The 26,635-nt window shown below is 40.3% G+C and overlaps 1 protein-coding gene across 1 annotated transcript; it reads right to left on the bottom strand.

Moving 5' to 3' along the window:
- Positions 1-24,710: 24,710 nt before the first annotated feature.
- LOC128869907 (uncharacterized) lies at positions 24,711-25,949 on the bottom strand. Its single transcript, XM_054112507.1, has one exon. It carries the CDS (start codon positions 25,947-25,949, stop codon positions 24,711-24,713), a length of 1,239 nt encoding a protein of 412 aa, XP_053968482.1.
- Between the last annotated feature and the right edge of the window lie 686 nt (positions 25,950-26,635).

Genomic DNA, 26,635 nt, shown 5'->3' with positions numbered 1-26,635 from the left:
TCAAATCAGGAAAAATGGTATTTTTATCCGAACTCCCAGATGGAGAATATAATATCGTGCAACAAAGACTTATAGAATTATTTAATGGAAGAATTAAATTATTTAAGTGCTATGCTATGATATGCGGGACGATAATATTTCAGATATATGAAGAATTATCACCTGACGGAAAGTGGTCACTTAGGCATCAAAGAAAACCACCACGGATTGAAAAAGCCATCCACGAGAGAATAAGAAGAGTTAAAGAGAAGAATATTAAGAAGATGGATGACAAGAGAGAGGCCTATAATGAAAATAGAGATGGCAAGAGTACCCCAGGCCGCCGTAGCCGAATGGGATGGTGCGTGATTACCATTCGGAATTCACAGAGAGGTCGTTGGTTCGAATCTCGGTGAAAGCAAAATTAATAAAAAAAAACATTTTTCTAATAGCGGTCGCCCCTCGGTAGGCAATGGCAAACCTCCGAGTGTATTTCTGCCATGAAAAAGCTCCTCATAAAAATATCTGTCGTTCGGAGTCGGCTTGAAACTGTAGGTCCCTCCATTTATGGAACAACATCAACACGCACACCACAAATAGGAGGAGGAGCTCGGCCAAACACCTAACAGAAGTGTACGCGCCAATTATTTATTTTTTTTAAGAGTACCCCAGGTACACTTCAAGTAGCACTTGCGTGCCGTTTTGTTGAAAATAGAGATACAGGACCTGAAAAAAAATTATAGAGCATTAACTATGAGTTTAGATTCAAACAGCTACCACTTGAAAACGTTTATGCAAGCAATGCTAAACGACCTAAGAAATTTGCAAGTGTTATACATCAATACCCCACTGCCGGTAATAGAGACAACGGCAACAATGGTAACTGAAGACGTTAAATGCGAGGACGGATTCGCCGAGATAAAACTTGACAACATAATCAGGAAACATTATTGACGAACTAGAAAATTTAGCGAGAGACTCTAACATGAATGAAAAAGAACAAATTCTTAACACAGACATAAAGTGTTCTAATTAATACACTAGGTATAACAATGAGATGGTTATTTGAACCAATGGATGACGATGACAGACAACGGAACGCTTCAAACTTATCGACACAAACAACCATATTGCCGTTAACAACCCTAAACAAGAACATACAAATTTACGATAACTTCAAAAAATCATTCCAAATTAATTAAAACACCATAAAATCGGACAGAAAACAGATCTCTCTCAAATTAAACTCAATAAAATACGAAAATTGAGATATACATACATAAGCAATTCCTGTACCTAGACTACTAAGAATTAAAGTACTGGGTGATAGCATAAAACACATTCAGAATAATCTGTCCTCAGCTAGATTAAACCTTATGCACTTAAGAAATAAACTGATACAATATCGATAACATTACACTATAGACCATTGAATTAGGAGGAGCCGCTTCGGTTAATAACATTAGATTTTCCAAAAAAAATTTCAAAAAACACAGCTATAGAAAAACATATATTTTTAATGCCTTATAGAAAAAACATGTACAAGTATTAGAAATAAATAGCATAAGATAAATTTTCTCAGAAAATTTACATAAAAAACCTAAAAACCTTAAAATTATGTGTAACCAGAAAAACTTGTAAGAACCTAAAAAATTAAAGAGAAAAATTATTGAAATTGAAAAAGGCTTAATAATTGTAAATATGAAAGAAATTGAAAAACATAGTACATGCAATGAAAGAACATTACTTCTAATAGGAACTAAGCTTACTTTATTCAAAGATTGTGAACTACTTATATAAATAAGAAATGAAACATATAGACATTCGAATGAAACATTTATACATAATACGCTACGTGTGGCTCAAGCAGCTCACAAGTTCCGGGCTTAGCCCAAGTATCCTCTAGGTAGCTTTCGGGAGTGAGCCAACATGAGAAGGCGAAGCATTCCAGGATAGCTGTTCCTATATTTAGGAACCAGCATTAACCCCTATAGCAATGTCAGCCTTGAAATCCAACGGAGAATCTCTCTTGCCAACAAGTGCTACTTTGGACTAAGTAGGCAAATGAGTAGTAAAGTCCTCTCTCGACGAACAAACCCAGCACTCTACAAGGCTCTCATCATGCCCATCTCAACGTATGGTGCAGAAGCTTGGACGATGACAACATCCGATGAAGCGACGCCTGGAGTGTTTGAGGGAAAGATGCTGCGCAAGATTTTTGGACCTGTGCACATTAATAACGGCGAATGTTGCAGGCGATGGAACGATGAGCTGTATGAGTTTTACGACGACATAGACATAGCGCAGCTACGCTGGCTGGGTCATGTCGTCCGAATGGATACAAACGCCCCAGCTCTGAAAGTATTCGATGCGGCTCCAGCTGGTGGTAGCAGAGGAAGAGGAAGGTCTCCTTTGCGTTGGAAAGATCAGATGGAGAAGGACCTGGCTTCACTTGGTGTGTCCTTCTCTTCAACCAAATGGCAAATATCAAGTAAGATTACAGCTAAAACATTTAGTTTATGAGTGTTAGACCATTGGACGATCTAAACAGATAGCATTAAATCGTTTCCGTTAGTTAGAGTGAAAGTTACAGAGCAATAACGATCTCTGAGTGCGCTAGAAAAATATATTTCTCTCAATCAAGTGACAGCTTAACTACCAAACTTCGCATTGTTTTTGCAAAACTACCAACGGAAAGTCGCTGAACGAAGTGCTCTACTCGTATGTAGAGCCGGCGCTGCAAAATGTATCGTTGCATAGACATGCATATGGAGAACTCTCTTTTTATGGCGTAATGAAGCAAACGATATACAAGAATACTGTCTTACCACGGTTACGTTCGGGACATCCTCAACTCCCTCCACTGCAATACGAGTGCTACATTAACTCGCCGAAGACGAAAAGCGTCATACCCACTCGTAGACTCTATGCTCAAAAACGAAATTTATGTGGACGACATACTTACTGAAAGAACCAGCAACAGCGATCCGCAAACAAGTAACATCAGCAAGTGTGGAGCTGCGAAAATGGAGTTGTAATGCTTCGGCGCTGCCTGACTGCCTACCACCCAATCACTTGTCAGAGAACAACCTCCTAGAATTGACTAACACCGAAACTGTAAAAGCGCTAGGAATGTACTGCCAACCAAGTAAAGATATTTTCCAATATAAACTAAATTTTTCAATTGCCTTTTTATCTACAAAACGATCAATGCTGTCAATCAACAGACGAATTGCTACTTGCAGATCCAAATCTGCAATGGCAAGATTTGTTGACGGGATTATCCACATTGCACTGCATCGCGGTACCAAGATGGCTGCAATATGAGCCAATATACGTTGAATTCCTACAACTACATGGCTTTTGCGATGCCTCGACTTCTGCGTACGCAGCATGCGTGTGTGTACGTGTTAAATGTAGAGACGGGATAACGTATGCACATATACAAATGTACTAACCACCAAGAGTAGAGTCAATCCAACAATACCACTTTTTTTTTGTCGGAACAACTAGCAAGTGCAGCACTCAGACATTAATTAAGTCCATTGTACTAGACGTGGATTCCCTTTTAAATTTCTTTAAATCTACCCGATCTACAAAGAAATCTGAGTAGATCTTGTGTTGCCAAGGAGCCAATGTGGTCGCTTCTTAACATATCAGTGCCAAAGACCTCAAACCTGATTCGAGCGAAGTCGGGACAGACGCACAGGAAGTGGTCCGCCGTCTCATCCTCCTCTTCACAAACTGGGAAGAGTACACTGTCTGAGATGCCCACCCTTTCCATGTAATTCGCCCACAGAAAGCGGCCCATCATCAGTTCAACCAGCTGTCTGCACTCCCTTCTGCTTAATGACAGGAGGGTTTGCGACAGTCGATCGCTTTTCTGGCCGCAGAAGGCAGTGGAAAACGGGCTCTGGGGGGGCACCACCTTGGGGGCAGCCTCTATTAACCCCGGACGAAACCAGCAGATCCTCCTCCACCCGCACCGTGACGATTCTTAGGGCTAGGAATGAACGAATCCAATTCACGAGCCCCAGGTCTACAACATGTCTGCTGGCAGAGCTGGACATACTTTATCAAAAGCCCCCTCTATATCTAGAAAGATGCCCCCAGCGTTGTCTCTTCTGTCGATGGCCTGCTCTATCCTAGCAACAAGTTCTTGCAGTGCCGACTCGCAGGATTTACCGCTTTGATAAGCAGGCTGAAATGGAGAGAGTGAGTGAACCTTCAGCGAATTCTGACGCATGTGCAACTCCACAAGCCGTTCGAGATTTTTCAGCATGAAAACGGACATGCTAGTAGGTCTAAAGCTTTTGAGGCTGATGCAGTAATCTCTCCCAACCTTAGGAATGAAAACGACCCTCACCATCCTCCACGAACGTGCTATAAAAGCCAGTGCCAGGCATGCAGTGAAGATTTTCTTCACTGACTCTATGCCTTCGTCCAGCATGGCGGGATAAATGCCATCTGGTCCGGGGGACTTATAGCCGTCAAAAGATTCGATGGCAAATCGAATGGCGGCTTCATTCACCACAGACCTGGCAACGTACCAGTCACGCCGAGAAGGTGCAGCAGCTGTGACATCAGCCTCTTTCGTTGAGGGCTGTTGTCGGCCAATGCTTATCTGATTTCCTGGAATGTGAGTGTCCACCAGCAAGCTGAATGTCTCACTTTGCTTCTCCGTGAAGGAGCCATCCGATTTCCTAAGTGACCCTAGCTTTGCGGTTGGATCCCTTTTCAGGATCCGAGCCGCAGAATCCCCAAAAAGAAGCCCTTTTCGACTCACGAATTAGCTTATTGTAGTTCGTCTGAATATGGCGGTATTGCTCCCAGTCCTGTGCAAGATTAGACTTGAGGGTCCGGTTTAGAAGTTTTCTCGACTCACGCCTCAATGTTTGAAGCTCCCGGTTCCACCACGGTGCCTCCTCGCCACACTGAAACTCGATATACCTTGGTCCGAGCACGAATCTTCTGCAAGGACTCTCCAGTTCCTCATTGACCTCCCAAATTTTGAATTTGATAAGGTGCGATCAATCACCTTCTGACTTCTAGCAGTAACAAACGTGTGCTGTCTGTCCTTGTTGTGTATGTTTAGGCAAGAGAAAGCGATAAACTCGAAAAGCCGAGAGCCCCGCTCATTGCATTTGCTGCTGCCCCAGATTGTATGCTGGGCAATATAACACACCTCAGCAGCTACGAGGTCCTGACAACAGAATTGCTCAAGACTCGCCACAGTGAGATGTAAAGATACTATAAGACCGGTCCTAGGTCTACTTGAACTTCTGTCATATAATACCGTGGCCCCTTTCAACGCGCCAAAGCCACTGATGTGGCCCCTAAAGACCCAGGGCTCTTGCACTGTTGTTATATGATGTAATGTGAGCAGCTGGATAAGCCGTCTACTTAAGAGTGCAGTAGCGGCTTTGGAACAAAACCACTTACCACGGAATCAGTTGAATGGACTAAACGATCGTTTTCACTGCCACATTCGAACTTGAACACATACTATTGGTCAGATGCAATTATAGTATATTTGGTGAAAGGAAACCTCAACCGTTGCAGACATATGTATGTGGAAAATAGAGTTGGAAGCTTTGAGCATATCATCGCCTTCACAATTGGGTACACACACCAAAAACCTAGCCGATTGCGTCACTCGGGTTGTTGCACTCAGAAAGAAGTTGGCCAAAATTCAGTACGGAAAAATTTGTCGTTAATGAATATTTATCTGAAACACGTTGAAGTACATGTTTCAACTTACCAAGGCTCTTTACCATTAAGGTACGCTTCGTACTCTGCAAGCTGTAGTCCAAAATCAACAAGACTGGCGTCATAAAAGTGTTTTTGATGGCGCAATCTTTTTAATGAGCTAGTGTTAAAATCAGTAAAACGTTCACCGAAACATTTTACACGTTTCAGAGATGCTTGTTTTATTTATGTCCTCAATGACACTGAATATACGGGCCGCCCAAAAATCAGTAATCACCAAAAGCTCCATCAAAATTGTTCGTAAATTTATCAAAAATAAACCGAAATCATCTTTGAAATTCATGGAATCGTTATTGAATATCTCCAAAACATCGACTTATCGCATTTTAACTCATAATTTGGGCTTGCGAAAGGTCTGTGCACGTTTCATTCCGCACAAGTTAACTGAGGTCCAAAAATTGCTCAGAATTCAACATTCGAAAGACCTCATTAAAGAGGCGAGAAAAGACAAGAACTTCCTTTACAACATTGTAACTGGTGATGAAACGTGGTATTTCTACCATTTTTTTTTATATATTATATTTATTTATTAGTATTTCCATTGCAACTAGTATAACATTACATACATATACTAACGATCAATTTTTGTGGAGTTTTGTTTCCAACAAATAATTTATGTTAATCCTCAGCGAAATACAATTCATACTTTTCACTGATTTTTGTTTATTTACTTTTTTAAATCTAGAGATTTCTTACGTTTGAGCCTTCGTTTTGATTTTGTATTATTGTTAAGAATCAAAGCTTCATTGTTCACATGCTGGCAAATTTGCAAATTTCCTTATGGTTGCCGTAACTGAATCAATATTGAGGTCACGTTCTAGATCTTGCGTATTAATATACCATGGAGCACAAACTGCGTGCTTGAGTGCCTTAGTCTGAAATCTTTGTATTTGCAATGTGTTACTATACCATAGGTCCAGATAGGTTTGAGAACTTGTTTGTAAAGCAGTATCTTATTGTGTGCCTATAAAGCTGATTGCTGACCCATTAGCCAACGCATATTATGGAATTTTAGGTCCAGTTCATCTATTTTCTTTTTCACGTGTGCATTCCACCTAAGTTTCGTGTCGAGCGTCATACCTAGATACTTTGATGTATTAGAGTATGGTACTTTAATGCTGTTTATGTACCGGGTGCTTCAAAAAAATGTATACACACTTTGAACTTCCATAGAAAATTTATTTACCGGTCTACAAAGTTAAATTTCAGGAAAATAGAAAGCTGAAAGTTCAATGTAAATGAAACATAAATAAAAAATGTTAATACTGTTCAAATTGGTGACCTGCAGCATCAATACATTTTTGAGTACGAGTCACCACAGATTCTGTACATCGTATCAAAACGTCCAATGAGATTTCTCTACACACTGCTTGAATCTCATTCCAAAGAATGTCTAGGTTACGTGGTTTACGTTTGTACACCTCATCTTTTACTGTGCCCCACAAGAAGAAATCCAGTGGTGTAAGGTCTGGAGAGCGTGCTGGAAACTCGATTGGCCCCCTGCGTCCTATCCACTGGCCCGCCAAATTTTGATCCAGGTAAGCAAAAATGTATTGATGCTGCAGGTCAGCAATTTGAACAGTATTAACATTTGTTATTTATGTTTCATTTACATTGGACTTTCAGCTTTCTATTTTCCTGAAATTTAACTTTGTAGACCGGTAAATAAATTTTCTATGGAAGTTCAAAGTGTGTATACATTTTTTTGAAGCACCCGGTATATTAGCATGTATTTGGTCTTTTTGTTTGTAAAGTTGATGTGTACAGACTGTGTTTCATTCAGTTTAATGTGCTTTTTATCTGCCCAATTGTATATTTTACCAAGCTGCAAATGTGTAGTAGACTCTATTTCTGCCTTTCCGACAGTTAGTATTACAGTGTCATCAGCAAATGTTGCTGTTTGGCAGGTCGTGAGTAAAAAGTATATAAAGAAGAGGGCCAAGCACACTTCCTTGCGGCACACCACCTTTTATCTCTTCAGTTCAGAGAACACATCTTAATTCAGAGAACACAATTCAATTCAATCAACAAATTGGTGTGTTGGTATTATTGTTTATTTTTTATGATATTGCTCAAGCGCTTTATCAAAAATTTGTCCAACAGTTTCGATAAAATGAGATATTGGTTGATATGATCCTACATCGTTTGGAGGCTTTCCTGCTTTTAGAATCATGATGACAGTAGCTATTTTCCAATAGATTGGAAAGTACTGCAGCTTAAAGCAAGCATTCATTATGTTGGTTAGTTTTGTTATGATGTTTCGTGGAACTTGTTTGAGGACTTCGGCAGTTATTACATCAAATGCCGAAGATTTCTTCCACTTTAACTTTTGTATCTCGGTGCACATCTCATCTTCAGTTATGGGTACTATATCGCGATAATTATCATTGGGTATGGCATCATTATTGAAGTGAAACTTCTTTAGGCGCGTCGGGGGCCCCAAGGCAGATTGAAAATAGGCGAGTGAAACGGTAAGTTCGGAGCGTTACTGAAATCCGTCAAATGGGCGGGGCCAAGGAGCAGCTGCTCCTTCCCACTCTCGCCTATTCGCTCTCTCTGTCGCTCTCTCGCATCGCAAGCGCTGAACGATGTGAGGGAGCCACCGATACACGCCGTCTCTCCCCTTCTCTCTCGAATGCCTTTCTTTCTCTCCCGTTTGCTCTATAGCAAACTACCCACGCCGTGCATCAGCCGTTCAGTAAGTGTGAAGCGAGGTTAGGATATTGCGTTGACCTGTGATTCGCACTGAACGAAGCGATATTTTTAAATTCAGTGTGTGTTGGTGAACAATTAAGTTACGGGCAAAATGAGTCAGAGTGAGACCGATGTGACGCAAACTTGCGCATCAGATGCGACTCATCAACAGATAGTTGTCTCCAATATGCCTGATGAAATACATGGCAATCCAAGGTAAATATATATTAAGTAAATATATCAAATAAATATATCAAAAAATATATCACATAAATGTACGATGAAATACATCACGAATGAGGGATTTTGAATACATAACCTCGTTAACGTGTGGGTTTGAATAGAAAATTCACTAAACTCGTAATTAATACACAGCCCCGGTAAATTGGCTTATCGCGTTCTTTCTGTTGGGCTCCCATGCATGGAACAACCAACTTAGAAGTTTCACTTCTACCGTGCGTGAGTCTGACTGACCCTAGATTTTTTAGGATTGGTGATGTGGCTACTGGGTGGAAAGATTTTTGCTAGATAATCTGAAAATATGTTTGCTTTTTATGTGTTTGTTTTCACCCATCCATTATTGTCTACTTTGATTGGTGGATTATGGTTAGCTGGCTGTTAGAGCTTTTTGGTCCATTTCCATAGTGAGTAATTTGTGTCTGTTTTATTATTTAATTGCTGTACGTAGTTTGCAAATGATTGATTTTTGTATTCTTTAATTTTATGGCTGAGATCTTTCGCTGCTTCGTTCAAAGCTGCTTTATCAACAAGTGATCCTGTTTGATTCCACCTACGCCGCCTTTTTTCACTTTTTAGCACCATTTCTTTTATATCTTTTGTGTATTTGTAGCCAGCGGAAATTTTCATTAAAGAAGATGTGCTCGACCAAGCAGAGTGTTATATTTCTCTTGTCAGTTTTAAAACTTCGTCATCTATCTTTGTTGTTGAGTCCATTTTAAACGTATTGTCTTCAGATTCTTCTAACATTTTGCGGAAATAATCACAGTCGATAAATTTACTAGTTAGTTTGAGGACTGGATTTCTTAACACTGGAAATTTTTCTGGTGATGAAGAAATCGATGATGCCGTGCGTAATGAATTTTGTTTTATGACGCTCAATAAGATGGACATATCGATCGCATTTGATTTGGTGTCTATAAACAGCTGTCAATGATAGATCACCTCCAGCATTAATTGTGATGGTGGTGGCTTGGAATTCATTGGTGCTGACTTTTTCTTGTTCGTAGTGTTGAATATCACTTCTAATAATTACGGCACTTCCGTCTCGTGCACTGTTGCTTGGGTGAATAGTGCGGTAAGTTTCAAAGTTTTTGACTTTGAAACAAGTTTGATTAGTAAAATGCATCTCAGCAATTAAACAATCATTTCCAATTCTTGCTGGCTCTTTGTAAGACCGTTCGCGTTCCATAGCATTATTTAAAAAAAAAAAAATTGTAATTGACTGGTAAATTTTAAATTCAAGATTTTGCAACCTTTGCTCAAGTGATTTGTTAAATTGTTGTTGTTCTGTTAGTTTTTGCAATATTTTTGAAAGTGTATTTTCTTCATGTGTTAATTTTTCCACTTGTGAATAGGTTGGTAGGGTGCTTGGTGCTGGAATTGGTATTGGTTTATCTTTATTTTTGTCTATTCCTCTAGTTACGCTCTCAGCCTCAGTGTTATTTTTCCGCTGTCCGATTTTTTTGTCGCGAATTTTTTGTAGTTCTTTGGCTACTATGCAGCCTCTACAGCTAGCAGGGTGTGCTCCTTTGTTTTCCGTTTTAGTTTTTTCACTTCATTAGTGATTTTTAGGCCTTGTTTTTTAAGATCTAGATTTTTTGCTAAAACTTTTATTGGCCTTGTTTGCTTATTTTCATAAGTATACCAAGAAATGTTTTGTGTTTTTAGTCTTTCTATAATCATCTGGATCAAATGTATTTATTTTATAGAACTTATTGTTCAGAAGTTTAATAGAGAACGCATTGCTAGACCCGTTTTTTACAATGGTGAACAGATTTTTGGTATTCAAATTCAACTGCTGCCATAATTGGTGGCGGACGTGGGGCTTTTGTATCATCTTGTGGTGTTTTATTGTTGGCTATTACTGTATTCAAATTTGAATTTGAACCTATTTGTTCAGGTGAATTGACAGCTTTTCGTTTTCTAGATGGACGCTTTTTTAAGATCCAGTCCGTCTCTCGATCTAGCTCTTCTTCATCGGTTTCGTATTGAGATCATGTTTTATTTTGCTGTACACTGTTGGTTTTACTAGTAACTACAGTTTGAGCTTTTAGTTTAACGTTTTCTATTTTTAGCTGTTGTTGCTATTTTTTAATTCACCACAAATTTGTTGCATATTTTATAGTTGTTTCGATAAGTTTTTAATTTCTTCATTTTCTATATTTTCTTGTTTTTTTTAATAGATTTCCACCTATAAATGGTATGTTAATAGTGGCTCGATGTTTTAACGAATTTCCACCACCCGGTGGAAGTGTTCTTTGCAAATTCATTTTTTATTTAAATGATGTTAAGATTTTTTTTTTGTGTTTTCTTATCAACTTGTTCCCAGTGATTTTGCGGATGTCAAGGACGGGTATCTCATCGCTGGTACCTAGTCACGGTAATTTTTGGTTCAATTTGACACTTTAAAATTGTTTAAATATATAATTTATTTAGAGCACAAGTTCGACACGTCCACTCTCGGCAACTGTTCACACTCTTGTCTAACATGAACCTGAACCTAAGCGTCAAAGTGCCAAATGGAAGGCTCCAGACGAGCCACCACCCAAAAAACCACGTTTGCAGAAGTCAAAAATCGAGTCGATGCTCATTTGTTTTTACGATTCCAAGGGAACTGCAGCATTTGTTGCATCGTATTCGTTGAATTCGCCCTGAATACCGCGAAGGAGGAAGCTGGCGCTTATTGCATGATAATGCACCATCTCATCGACCCACTCTGGTGATTGAATTTTTCACTAGAAATCGCATTTTAACCATCAATCACTCATTGTATTAACCTGATATGGATTCCTGTGACTGCTACCTATTCGGAAAATTGCAATTGGCCATGAAAGGAAAATGTTTTGCGTCCATAGAGGCCATTCAAAAGGCTTGTACCGATATCCTGAAGGACATTCCGGCCGATGACCTGAAACACTCTTTCAAAAAGCTTTTAGATCGCGCAAAATAGTGTATCGAGACCAGAGGGGCCTATTTTGAATAAATAAACACGAAGTTATCAGAACAAAGCTCCTGTCGTTTCTATTTTAGCTCAGTCCTGTTTATATTGGATTTCACATTGTAAAACATTACAAGTGTATGCCTACATGAATCGTTTTGTTTTTAACTGCCGCAGCCGGTCAATTAAAGGAGAGCTTAGTAAGCCTTGTTAATATTTTGCAAAAAGAAGCATTTTCGAAAGAAATTAATATTGTTCGAAATAAATATCCACTGTCGAATGGCAGTCAACTTCAAAACTTAACCCCTTTTCTTGATGATCAACGAATTTTTCGAGTGCGAAGTTGAGTTCAACGGTCAAACCATCAACCAAAAACCATCCTACTATCTTTCCAAAGAATCATCATTTCACTCCCGTGTTTATTTACAATACTCACGCTACATGGCGGTACACAACTAACTCTGACATACCTACGGCAACTATTTTGGGTAACAAGCGCGCCGCGTACTGTTCGGCAACAACTTCGACATTGCATTAAATAATTTCGAAACCAGCCAAAAATAGCTAATTAACTTATGGGTAATCATCAATTCTATCGAGTTAATCCACCACAACATTCCTTTCTAGCAACTGGGGTCGAGTACACAGGTGCAATTGAGCTAAAATCGTTTAAATTTCGTGGAAACACAAATGGTTATGTACCCATTTTTATTTATTTAGCAACCAAATGCATTCATCTCGAAGCTGAAAACCTTTTATGGACTCTCCAAAGATTCATCGGGCGACGTGGCATATGCAAGGACTGTGGAAAAATTTGTATAGGAACAGAAAAGGTTCTTTAAATAAGTCAAAGTACATTTGTAGAGCCCGTAGAACAAGAAATCGTACCTAAATTGACAGGCAAAAGTATTCAGTGGCATTTCAACCCTCCATCCTCACCGAACTTCGGTGGGCTGCGGGAGGCGAACGTAAAATCCGTTAAATACTACCTAAAACGAGTTGTTAGTTACTTATGAAGCACACGCACCTATTTTTGTACGTATTGAGTCATGTTTAAACTCCAGGCCATTATGCCCTTTAACATCAAAATCAGATAACTTGATGATACTAACGCCAGATCATTTCCTAATTGAAGATTCCTTGTTTTCGCTACCAGCTACCTCAGCTGCAGTTAATATTTCGCTAAGGCAACAGTTCATTGACATTCAACGAATGCTACAGCAGTTTTGAAAGCAGTGGACTTCCGTCCGGCTGACACACCTTCCATTTCGACCGAATTTGCGCTGAACGATATAGTTTTCGTAAACGAAAGACTGCCTCCCAACTTGTGGCTATTGGCTCGTATCATCGACCTGCATCCTGGTCAGGACAATCTAGTCCGAGTACTGACCCTTCGCACTCAACACGGCACCTACAAGCGTTCAATTTCAAAGCTTTGTCTTTTACCCATGCCCTTACATACTCAAGAAGATTAACCTTTTCAGCACATAATGCTCAAGTACCAAATATATTGTAGCACACTACCTTCGTCACCACCCCGTTATGAATACGGGCTCAATGACAGAAGTCTCAATTGGTATAACCATTTGCTCCATGAACCAAAAACACACCTCAGACTATTTCATAATAATGCTTGTCCCAGCATGGGGGCGGCATGTACGGCGGCAAAAGAGCAAAGAGGATACGAAAGAACATATGAGCATGTAATGAAACCAGTGCGAGAATCGCATGCCACAGCTGTGCAAAAAAAAAGGAAGAATCCAGTTAGACAACTGGGGTGTCATCCATTAATTCGCTAATTTTGGTTGTGCTATATTCGAGGCGGCCGCCGTGGACGAATGGATTGGTGCGTGACTACCATTCGGAATTCGGAGAGAACGTAGGTTCAAATCTCGTTGAAACACCAAAATAAAGAAAAATTTTTCTAATAGTGATCGTCCCTCAGCAGGCAATGGCAGACTCCTCATAAAAAAAAATATGTGCCGGTCCGAATCGCCCTAAAACTGTAGGTCCCTCCATTTGTGGAACAACATCAAGACGCTCGTCACAAATAGGAGGAGGAGCTTGGCCAAACACCCAAAAAGGGTGTATGCGCCAATTATATTATATATGTATATATTCGAATTGAGTACCGGTTAAAATTAATAACAAACTTTTAAATTTTTTCATGATATGAGGCTAGTATGCCGAATTAAAAGAACTTTCAACTGCCTTATTCGCAATGTTCGTTACCTTTTTAACAGCATCCAGCAACCAGCATCGATGGTTAAGCGATGTTTTCTGAAGCCGATTTTCTGAAATGCCGGCGTTTCATTTTCCAGGTGTTGCTCCAGGCGCGTGTAGATCAACTTCTCCAAGATCTTACCCATCGTGTCGATCATGCAGAGTGGTCGATACGAACTTGTATCACTTGCTGGTTTATTCGTCTTCTGAAGTCTTTGGGAAAAATACCTTCATTAATACACTTCTTGTAGAGGTCCCCCAAAAGCTTTGCGTTGTGCTTGATAGGGATTTTCAGCCCAGGTTCTTGTTGCCCAAGCTCTCCGCCATCTTAATCACTTCCAGAAAGCCGGACTGAACATAGCTGGAAAAAGTACATACATACATACATAATTGGCACGTACACCCTTTTTGGGTGTTTGGCCGAGCTCCTCCTTCTATTTGTGGTGTGGGTCTTGATGTTGTTCCACAAATGGAGGGACCTACAGTTTCAAGCCGACTCCGAACGGCACATATTTTTATGAGGAGCTTTTTCATGGCAGAAATACACTCGAAGGTTTGCCATTGCCTGCCGAGGGGCTACCCTTATTAGAAAAATGTTTTTCTGGTGTTTTACCGAGATTCGAACCGACGGTCTCTCGGTGAATTCCGAATGGTAGTCACGCACCAACCCATTTGGCTACGGCGACCGCCGGTTGGGAAAAGTATGCGTACCAGATTTTCTAGAAAAATAGGACAAGTTGGTGTCTGTCCTTTACCTTCTTTGACATTCGCCATAACAATCCTGTACCCATCACCTCATGGTTTTTCGTCAACTTTCTAACATGGCTTCTTAAAGCTTATCATCTTGCTCCTTTCCACATCATGCGTTCCCACCCTTCATGTATCCGCCCGGGCTCGTCAGGATTCATCCAAATGGCAAGATGATCGCTGTGTGTATAAGCGTCGTGCACCTGCCAGTTTGCCGAACGAACAAGTGCTCTGCTGACAAAAGCAATGCCAATTATTGATCCCAAACCATTCATTTCGAAGGTGTTTTTTTCACCCGTATTCAGAGAGCAAACCTTTTTCTATTTGTATATCTGCCACCCCATTCCAGGGCCAAAGCATTGAAGTCTCCTGCAATTACGTTGTTTTATCTCGAACGTCTTTCGCAAGCTCATCAAGGAAGTTTTCAAATTTGCCTTGCGACAACTTCGGTGGTGCGTAGCGACTATAGAAGTGAATACCACTAATTTTGTATTATACGTGCATAGCGTACCATGGTGCTACAATGAAAGTATTGCCGCATTTAAAAACAAAACAGATATTCCTGTCGTGAAAGTATTGTTATATTATTATATTTCGGGTTTCTGTTGATTATGAAATATATTGTTACGAATTTTCTTTCATTAAAATTCAATAAATCTCCTTCAATAACTCTCTGAGTGCGATCACTGGATTGTCGAATAAAACAAGCAAATTATTGGCAACACACTTCCTTCACACGTTCAGCTTAACACTGAATCACTCTATTACTTTTCGCTTATTCGTTTACAAGTTCCAACTGAATACCCTATGCGCATGCGCCACGTGCTTAATGACTATCGTAATTTCTAGACCGGGCGACTCGTATCTTCTGGCGAGTTCTGTCGTAGGAGCAGCTTACTAGTCGCCTTCTTCGTCTGGGTCTAATTCATCTAGCGGTAGGCCCAGAGACGGCGCACCGTATCGATATCTGTTAACAATATTTTAAAATTGATCCTTATTGAAGCGAAAGAGGGTTTAATGAAATTTATGGTAGACGTAGGCCGTGGGTGGGACCATAGCATCAAGATCGGACGCGTATTCATTTTTCTGGGCAACTTGATTGCAGCTAGCCTTTTCTCTACTCTCTCAAGCTTTTATCGAAATATTTTTTTTTTTTTTTTTTTTATTAGAAAATTGAAAAAGTAATGAATTACAATCACAATGAAATTAAAAAAGCATTAGCGACTAGGCCATCAGCTTAATAATAAGGGCGCATTTGAATTGATTAATTTAAATTCCATTTCTTTCCGCATTTAACTCGATAATCAAAAACACGATCGACAAAAATTTGCGCGATACGAATTGTTCTTCTCTAAACAGTTGTCACTTTCGCCTATGGCAAGACAAAAGTAAAAAGTTGACAGTTTTTGTGAATTCCGGCGTGGCGCACATCACGCATGTGGGGTCTTCGACTTAAATACACATAATCTAATTCGTAGTCTCTCAAAATCGTTGCCGCACCGGACGCGATGGACACATTGCGACGGGCCTATAAAGTTTGTTGTTGGGAATTTTCATACCGTCTTTTCTTCCTCCGTTGTTTATTATCGCTGCATTATTATCAAATTGATCCCAGCGCACTTTGCTTTTCGATATATATGTATTCACACTTATTTATTGTTGGATGGCAAACCCTTTTTCATATACATACATACATATATTAGTTTCAAAAATAAATTTATATATAAGCTTCAATTTCTGAAGTGCATTCGTTTCGGTTTCGAGAGTTATATTCTGTTGATTTGCCACAAGGAGCATTTTCTATTGTCTATTTACTAAAGTCGCGAAGAATTTTCCGTTGTATCCCATATTTACAATATGGATACCTATAAGTATACGATATACTATACGTATAGTAGATACCGTTACGGAGTTCGAGTCCGACTTCAATGGCACACCGTCGAGTGAACATCGAAGTATTCATTACGGATCCAACAGGAGGAGTTGCTAACAACTGAAACACTTGCTCTTAAGGGTTTAGCTGCGTTAAAAAGAAGAACAAAATGTGTTACTTTACATATTTGCGAGGCACGTCGACAATATTCCCTCTGAGAGATTAGAACAAGCTGACCCGGAAGATTAAGACACGACCAATGGTTTCCCCACGTCCTGGAAAAATATTTGCGAAAGATATAAAAATAAACGATTCTGGTGAATATTATGTTGAATATCCTCTTCAACCTGGATGCAGTCGAAACTGAATGTGGCAGTTCTATCATCATCTCTTTAAAATCACGAGATTGGTATATCAAGCTGGAATGCAATTAGCACATATTTATGCTTCACGAAATCGCCAGAAAGTATCTATCGCTTTGGGAACAGACGATAAAAAACAAAGCAGAAATTTCAAAGTTTACGAATATAGACAAATTTTTTTCAAACGCTTGAAACCATATCAGGGTTAAAAAGAAGATATAAAGCACATTAAGCGCCAAAGGTGCAAAGTTTACATAGTCCCAAAGGATAGGCAACTTTCATGTAAGTGTCGCCAAAGAAATGTGCTAAATATGTGTAAATGAGGAACACAGGATGCAAAGCTGTCCAAAGCTTCACAAGTAAGCAGTAACCGATAGAATCAAATGCGTTAATAGCAATGACTGCTATTTGAGAATGCGAAGACATCCCAAGAAAAGAGAGGCTTAGTGAAAATGGTATCTACTGTGAGGAGTTATACTGACCACTACGAATCGCAAATAAGATGGAAAGTGCATCGTACCTTACCATTTGTTTAATAAAAATCGTGAGCTCAGCTTATTTGCACATCCAGTTTATTCAAAATCCAAATTAAAAAGAGAACGACAAATGGGCGAACAGTAAATAGCAAAATAAAGAAGAATAGATAATAGCAAAAGAAATAAAACCACAGGGTAATTCCAATGACATAGTTTAAGAGAATTTCATAATCTTAGACATCCTCGCCGGTTGAAACGTTGGTTTCAATGAGATCCTCCAAAAGAAGGCATAGCTTCTGCACGGCCCGGGTGCACGAACCATGTGCGGTTGCAAGTGTAACATTTCCGACTGCTCCGTCGGTGCCTGGGTGGAGTTCAGTGACGCGTGCTAGCCTCCACTGAGTAGGTGGTAGATTTTCGTGGCGTATTACCACGATGTTACCCAGTATTATGTTAGGAACTCGTCGTTGTCACTTTGTCCTCGCCTGTAAGGTTGCCAAATACTCCTCATTTCATCTTTTCCAAAAGAGCTGATGCATCTGCCGTAACCATTGCCAGTGCTTCACTCGGTTGGCAGGAATCTCCGAAACGTCTGGCTCTGGGATAGCTATTATTGGAGATCCTATTAAGAAGTCTGCTGGAGTTAATGCATACTTGTCATCCGGGTCATTGTGCAATGGGTACGAGTGGGCGAGAATTCAGACAAGTCTCGATGCGAGTCGCCAACGTCTGTAACTGAGAGTACCAAAGTGCTTGCGTACCCACTACGCGTACTAAGTGCCGCTTTGCAGACTTCACAGCTGCTTCCCATAGGCCTCCCTGATGAGGAGCGCTCGGCGTTATAAAATGCCTCCGGGTACCCAAATCAGTGAGTGAATACTCCGTTCATTAAACCAGGCGGCTAAGTCTTCCTTCAGAACGCAGTTTCCGCTGTACAAGTCCCTGCATGGACCTCGCCGGCTACCAAACCGAGTAAATACGTCCAAAAAAGCCGGTGTGGAGAGATCATCAGCAACCTCAATATGGGCAGCTTTCGTCGCCGTACAAACAAAAATTGCCAAGTACGTTTTCACTGTAGTAAGCGATCTTTTGGTTCCAATACGCAAGTTGAACGGGCCACAGTAATTAACACCGGACGCAATGAAGGGTCGAGCTGCCTGAACCCGATGCCGAGGTAGCGAGGCCATTTGTTGTGTTAAAACAGCTCCCCGGTTGCGACGACATATGACACATTTGAGAATCAGACTACGTACTGCTACTCTCCCATGAATAGTCCAAAAGCGACATCGAAGAGTTTGAAGAGTCAGCTGAGTTCCGCCGTGAAGAGTGTCGATATGTGCCTGTGTAATAAGCAGCCGGACTAGCCCCGTCGACTTCGAAAGAATGATTGGGTGTCTATGTGCCTCGCTTAGTTTCAAAGTGTCGAATTAAACCAAAAGTTACCGTGACTAGGTACCAGCGATTGGATACCCGTCTTGGATATCAGCAAAATCACTTGGAACAAATTGATAAGTAAACAAATAGATAAGTAAGCAAAACAAAAAAAAAAAAAAACTGAAACAATTGCGGCAGAGAGAGGAGAGCGGCCTTCAGCTGTACTTGTTTATCAAAATTAAACACTGTGCGGCGCGCCACCTATGCACTGGCATAGAAATCTTACACCACCTGCATTATCGACGCCAAATCGAATAGGACAAAAAATTAATTTGCAAAGAATACCTCCACCGGGCGGTGGAAATTCGTTAAAAAATCGAGCCACTATTAATCGCTCCCCACCACTAGGTGGCGCTGCAAACCAAACTGATGCCGACAAGTGTGGCTCAAAACAAAAAACAAAAAATTACTATAATTGCGAATCTCAAATTTTCTTAGAAAACAAGATCTCTGAACTTGAAGCAATATGTATACAACTTAAGCAAGAAATGATTCAACTTAAAGCTGATAATGCTAAGCTAAAAGATGAAAATCTAAATTTAAAAGGTTCACTAAGTACAGGGACATTGAAAGATAAAATTATCGCTAATTATGAAAATGATGAGGAAGAACTTAACCGAGAAGCCGACTGGATCCTAAAAAAAACAAGAAGGCCAGCTAAAAAGAGAAAAGCTGATGAATCGTTGGAAGACGCTGACCAAACAACTCCTACAGCAAAACCAACAACAGCATTGGTGATGAAAAAATCAATTGCTAAGCGTCCGTCCCCTATAATGGTGACAAATGTAAGTGATTACCAAAAACTATATTATTATATAAAAGATAACTCGGAAAACGAATTTAATATTAAATTACTAAATAATGATGTGCACAAAATAAACATGTTTGATGTAAATGACTACAGAAATGACCACTAGATATGTTTCTTGCCAGCTTTGAACCGACCTATAAAATAGAAGATATATTCAAGATAAATAGAATATTAAATACTGTAGTTAATGCAGTTAAAGGTTCGACATTAATACCACAATGTAAGAACTTCCAATCCTATGGACATACTAAAAATTATTGTGGAAAACCACCAAGACGTAAAATGTGGAGAAAAGCACCTTACACCTATTGTACAAAACTGTCAACTGAAAAACCAAAATGTAGCAACTGCGGAGAAGCGCACCCAGCAAACTATAGGGGATGTGCAGTTGCCAAGGAACTGCAAAAGCTCAGAAATAAATCTCGCAATATTTTAAATACTAAATCGCATGAAAAAGAACCTGAAAATAAAAATTTAGAAACAAGAGCACAACAGACATATGCTACTATAATTCGATCTGATAATGCACCGCAGCCAACCGAAAACTTTGATACTAGTCAAATCTTACAAAATATTTTGTCCAAGCTATTAAATATGGAAGAAGCTATTACAAATATTGATGAACGATTAAAACAACAAGAATATAATTGCGGAAGGAGTATCCAAAAGAAGAAGTAAACATTTTGAATACCTTCAAAGTAATGCTATGGAATGCAAACATGAACATGAGTTACAAATTGTTTTAGACGAAAACAACATAGATGTCTGCTTAATAGCAGAAACACATTTCACAAAACAGTCGTTTATAAAATTTAAAGGTTACAACTTGTATCACACAATACATCCATCAAATTCAGCAAGAGGAGGTAGTGCCATAATCATCAAAGAAACGTTAAAGTACAGTGAAGCACCAAAATATCAAACGGAAAAAATTCAGGCAACACTAATTAAAATTTATACACGCTGTACATAACGCTAGCAAGTCTATATAGTCCACCAAAACATGCACTTAAAAAAGAAGATTATATTGTATTCTTCAAACATGTTGGAGATCGCTTTATTATAGGTGGCGACTTCAACGCAAAGCACACGCATTGGGGATCCAGATTGACAACAACGAAAGGAAAGGAGTTACTATGTGCAATAAACCAGTATAATTGCGAAACTTTTTCATCAGGGAGTCCAACTTACTGGCCCTCAGATCAAAACAAAGTTCCAGACTTAATAGACTTTTTCATAGTAAAAAATATCAGTTGCAACTATCTACAAGTAGAAGAAAGCGCTGATTTAAACTCTGATCACTCACCAATTGTATTCACTTTAAGCGAATACTTAATATCAAAAATAAACAAACCAACACTCGTGAATCATATAACCGACTGGCAAAGTTTTAAGGTAATTCTAAAGGAAAATAGAAATCTGAATGCTTCCATAAAATCGAGAAAGAAATTAGACGAAGAGATCGAAAAATATATCAAAATTATCCAACAAGCGGCCTGGCAATGCATACCGGAAATAAAAAGAAGACTTAAAAGAAATAGTTATCCGAGGGAGATTTTAATGATAATAAATAATTGACGTAGATTGAGAAGAAAATGGCAACAAACCAGAGCACCACAAGACAAAGTCAAACTCAATAAACTCTCTACACAACTAAAAGAAGAAATAAAACAACTTAAAAATGACTCCATTAGAGATGCTCTAGAAAATTTAACGAGCGATAAACGTACGGACTATTCACCTTGGAAGGCAACTAAAACCTTGAAATGGCCTATTATGCATTTCCCACCAATAAAAAATTATGATGGCAGCTGGGCCAAATCTAACGAACAAAAAGCTGAGAGATTTGCCGAATATCTTCAAAACATTTTTCATCCTAACGAAGGAGATGAGCTAGAAAATATACCTCATCCTATTCGACAAAAAATCGATAAAATCCCCTTGACTTCCTTTAAAGAGGTAAAGGACACTATTAAAAATAAAATAGATAGCAAAAAAGCACCCGGTTATGACCTTATAACAGGGAAAATATTAAAAGAATGGCCCAATAATGCTATTGTCAAATTAACACATTTGATTAATGCTGCATTTCGTTTAGAATATGTACCGCAACAATGGAAAATAGCGGAAGTTATTATGCTTCCAAAACCAGGAAAGCCACCACACGATGTGACATCATACCGACCAATATCGTTGTTACCAATTTTATGTAAAAAAAAAGAAAATAAACAATTGGCGCGTACACTTCTGTTAGGTGTTTGGCCGAGCTCCTCCTCCTATTTGTGGTGTGCGTGTTGATGTTGTTCCACAAATGGAGGGACCTAGAGTTTCAAGCCGACTCCGAACGGCAGATATTTTTATGAGGAGCTTTTTCATGGCAGAAATACACTCGGAGGTTTGCCATTGCCTGCCGAGGGGCGACCGCTATTAGAAAAATGTTTTTATTAATTTTGCTTTCACCGAGATTCGAACCAACGATCTCTCTGTGAATTCCGAATGGTAATCACGCACCAACCCATTCGATTTTTGAAAAAATCTTGCTAAAAAGATTAAAACCATTGTTAGATGCAAAATGCCTTGTACCAAACTATCAATTTGGTTTTCGAAATGAGCACTCAACGATTGATGAAGTGCACCGCATTACTAATGTAATTGAAAAATCACTGGAAGAAAAACAAATCTGTTCTGCGGTATTCCTCGATGTATCGCAAGCTTTTGTGGCATGAGGGACTAATCCATAAACTTCAAGCAGCTCTACCAATCCAGTACTCAAACATTTCAAAATCCTACTTAACGAGCAGATACTTTAGAATAAAGCAAGCAGATGTCTATTCCGAACTGAAAGATATTAATGCAGGTGTCCCGTAAGGCAGTGTACTCGGGCCAGTTTTGTATCTCTTGTATACTAACGATATACCCACATGCAGCAATACAACAACTGCAACATTTGCCGATGATACTGCTGTATTAGCAACTGATGAAGAACACTTAGAAGCAATTCAGAAGTAACAAGCATCAGTAAAAGCAATTCAAAATTGGTCCAAACCAAACGAAACCAAGTCTGTGCATGTTGACTTCACTAATAGAAATATAAATTATAAACCAGTATTTATCAATAATAGCGCAATCCGCTGGGTTTTGCGATGAACGTACATAATGCCATTCATCCCTCAAAGTTAACTCTTGTATTTGCCGGACCCTATTTGATATATAGGGTTTAAGCGTCTCAGGCTGCTTTCGCAACCAACAGAGGGTGATAGTAGAGTCTGACCACAAAGATGCTACTTGGTCGACTAATCCTAATGCCCTTCGGACGTTTCGAAGAGTCTCAGGTAGTAACTGTGCCGCACATACATAGCTCTATGCGAGGTATAGTGGCTCCTCTTAGGGGTGCTACCTTGGTTCGGGCCGTAATTAAAGCTACGTGAACGTCCCCCTGAGAATTTGTTGTTCGAGCGTACACCACGGCAGCATATGCCTTTTGGTTGGCATCGCAGAACCCATAAAGCGTGGTAGTCGGCCCTTCTTTCATCCCAAGCCAACGAGGTATCCGAAGCATGTTGAGAGCAATAAGGTCATTGCGAAATGTTAGCCAAATTTCGCGTAATTCCGTTGTTAGAGCAGTATCCCAATCAATACCTGCGGACCAAAGAGTTTGAATAAATATATTACCCACCACCACTACGGGTGACAAGAATCCTGTTGGGTCAAACAGCTTCGCCACCTCGCTGAGCACACTGCGCTTTGTGTATATACCGCCGGGTTGCTTGAGTTCCACGTTGAACAGCAGGATGTCGTCCACTGGACTCCATCGCAAACCTAGCAAAGAGGCAATTGATGCATCAATAGGGCATTCCGTAGGTGATAAGTCTTTCCCTAATGGAATCAATACGGCGGCGTCAGTAGAATTTATATATATTTGTTTTGTTGCTAAAGTGATTGCACTTTCGACGGTGCTACAACTGGTGAGGAAATCATCCACGTAGAATGATGAGCCCTTATCGCATTATGAGGACTCCATGCCATGCCAGACGTGACAGTAGACAGTCGGTAAGCACTTACTTCCTCTGATGGAGATTCACGCCAAAGTATACGCCGAAAGTCTCTGTCTTGCGGTGCCACGAGAACCTGGCGAAACATCTTCTCCACATCGGCTGTGATCGCGTTGGCATAGCGTCGGAAGCGGAGGATAATGTTGATTAACGAATCTTGAATGGGGGTCCAACCAGTTGGATATCGTTAAGCGAAAGCCCGTTGGAGGTAGGAGCGGATGCATTGAACACCACTCTAAATTTTCCCAATACAGCATGGTGGGGAATATAATAGCATCCGGATTGAACAACTGGCTCAACAACTCTTTCATATTCCCTCATAAACGCTATATATTTTGCATGCATGTCCGGATCAGCTGCCAGACGTCGCTCCAAACGCGAGAACTAACGTCGAGCGTTGACATAAGAGTCGCCTAACGGTTGACCATCTTGACGGAATGGCAATCTCACAACATAGCGTCCGTCGGTCATACGTTGGTGTGTAGTGGCAAAGAACCGCTCGCATTCATCATCCGAGCTCTTAGTTGTCACCGGTACTTCTTCGAGCTTCCAAAAATTACGAATGAGATCCTCCAAGTAAGACTCGTCTCTAATCTGCGCGCAATAATTGCCAACTGTTGTACTCGAATGGCCTCGAATGACGGACGCTGGCCCAAATACAACCCAACCAAGTCGGGTAAGCTGTGCGTGAGGTTCATCATGCCCTCCATGTATGACATCCCCTTCTACAATCGGAGATTAGCCAAATGTCTCCATTGCCCAATATCGACACTAACCGCTGGTGTAACTGAAGTAATCGAACCAATAACCAATGCATGAATGTCCAGTTCAAATTTAGAAAAAATGCTTTTTATCGTAAATCGGACGCTACCCTTGGTCCTCGAACATGCAGCTCCACTAATTCCCTCCACCATAATCTCACACTTGCTCCTATAAAGACCCAAACCATTAGCCAAACCCTCCGAGATCAGACTTACTTGAGATCCAGGATCGCATAATACACGAGACACCCGTTGCTTGAGATCCTTGCCGATGACGTGGGCACGTGCTGTAGCTAATAGAACAGTCTGGCTTCCCTTTTCGACGCTAGTAACGATTGTATTGCTTGCTAGTCATAATGATGGTGGATGGGATATAATGTCTGGCTTAGCCACAGAAGAATCTACCTCGTTGCTTGAAATAGGTTGTTGTGATTTGTGGCGGCGAAAAATAGTATGATGTCTGTGGCCGCACTGGCGACAGTGACCAGAAGAACAAAGCTTGGATGAATGCCCGGACCGGAAGCAATTAAAGCATAAGTTAGAACGCTTTAAAGCTTCAAAATGTTGCTCTGGTTTCAAAGCTAGAATCACCGGACCACGCATAACCTTGTGTGATCCTCTACAGTGTTGACAGTTGCCATCATCAGTTGTGGCGAGGTTAGACTTTAGAAGGCGGAGTGTGTTTTTCTGCTTTGACGAAGAATGCAGCACTTCATGATGATCCGCTACCTGGCAAAATTCTGTCGAAAGACTGTGCGCTCGTTTTTCTAAAAACGCTAGCAACTCATTTAAAGTGGATAGCTCGGTAGGGGAGCAATTCATGCACCATTCTCGCTGTGTGCGAGTAGAGAGTTTAGAAACCACAATGGGGAAGGTAAGGGCATCCCACTTGTCGACAGGTAACTTCATTACCGCTAACGCTCGCAAGGACTCGTTTACCACATCAACGACACCCAGTAACGCCCTGGACGTATCCTCAGTCTGTGACTTCATGTTCAGAAATCTAGCAACGTGGATCTCCGCTAATTGCTTAGGGTTGTCATATCGATTTTTCAGCGCCGTCCACAATTCTTCATACCCACCCGAATACAAACCTCCTACCAGCGGAACCGACTCTGCCTTAACTGCCTGGCGCAATTTCCCCAACTTGTATGCCACCGGCAAATCCCGCTGATGAACCAATGTCTCAAATGTATCCTTAAATGCAAGCCACTTATAAGCGGATCCGTCAAACGATGGTATACAAAGCGGCTCTATTTTTAATTCCATTGGCGAAACTTTGTGCGAAGTGTTGGCAGGCAGAGGTTCACCCTCCAACTTCTTTCGTCGTTGATTCAGCGTTGCGCACAAATCTATGTAGGTAGCTTCGGTGGAGTCCCACCATCCTGAATGTACCTCTAAGTCCTCCTCCTTGGCTGCGGCAACCAAAGCCTCATGATTTGTGAGCATCCGATCAAAATGGACGGCAGCAGATTTTATACGCAGATCAATTTGAACGACATTGAGGTCACCAGCCTTTGCCTCTTTCATTTGGTCATATATCCGCAAAATAGCGGCCGCATGGAACTGGCGTAGATTTAATTCCGACATGTTCCAACCTCGAATAAGTTATCTGCAATTATCCAGGAAATCAGGCCTAATCCAACGCGAAGCCTTTGTGCACCGTAATCGTGCGAATTAAGCTGATGTTATAGTGAATTTATCGTCCTCACAGGAGGCACCAAAAAATGTTTAATAAAAATCGTGAGCTCAGCTTATTTGCACATCCAGTTTATTCAAAGTCCAAATTAAAAAGAGAACGACAAATGGGCGAACAGTAAACAACAAAATAAAGAAGAATAGATAATAGCAAAAGAAATAAAACTACAGGGTAATTCCAATAACATAGTTTCAGATAATTTCGTAATCTTAGACACCATTCAAACACGATTTTCTATCAAATTTAAGTTCGGACCGTCACTCAATTCTTCTGGAATGTGACGTGCCTTGCCAAAAAACCATCCCTGCAGAAGGAATACATTAGAGTTTTGTTAGAATATGAATTATTACGTCATATGGACAAAATTACAGCCAACTTACGAACAGAACCCAGTGGCAACTACTCGTGGTGAAGAAGAGAGAACCTCCACCAAACTGCAAGTTGTACCCAACGCCTAATGCCCGAATGCCAATGGAATGAGACTTTACGGCGTCCTTGGTCCAGGTACGGTACTCCAATCTGATATGACTATCCTGATCCTCCGCTGGTGATTATACAAGTATGTCTTCAATACTGA

Source organism: Anastrepha ludens, chromosome X (assembly GCF_028408465.1).
Source record: "Anastrepha ludens isolate Willacy chromosome X, idAnaLude1.1, whole genome shotgun sequence".
Taxonomy (NCBI): domain Eukaryota; kingdom Metazoa; phylum Arthropoda; class Insecta; order Diptera; family Tephritidae; genus Anastrepha; species Anastrepha ludens.
Note: the sequence above shows the minus strand (reverse complement) of the source record. Positions and strands in the feature narration are given on the sequence as shown.

Excerpts from the sequence above, each read along its gene's own strand:
- LOC128869907 (XM_054112507.1), bottom strand. The coding sequence starts at position 25,949 with ATGTCGGAATTAAATCTACGCCAGTTCCATGCGGCCGCTATTTTGCGG.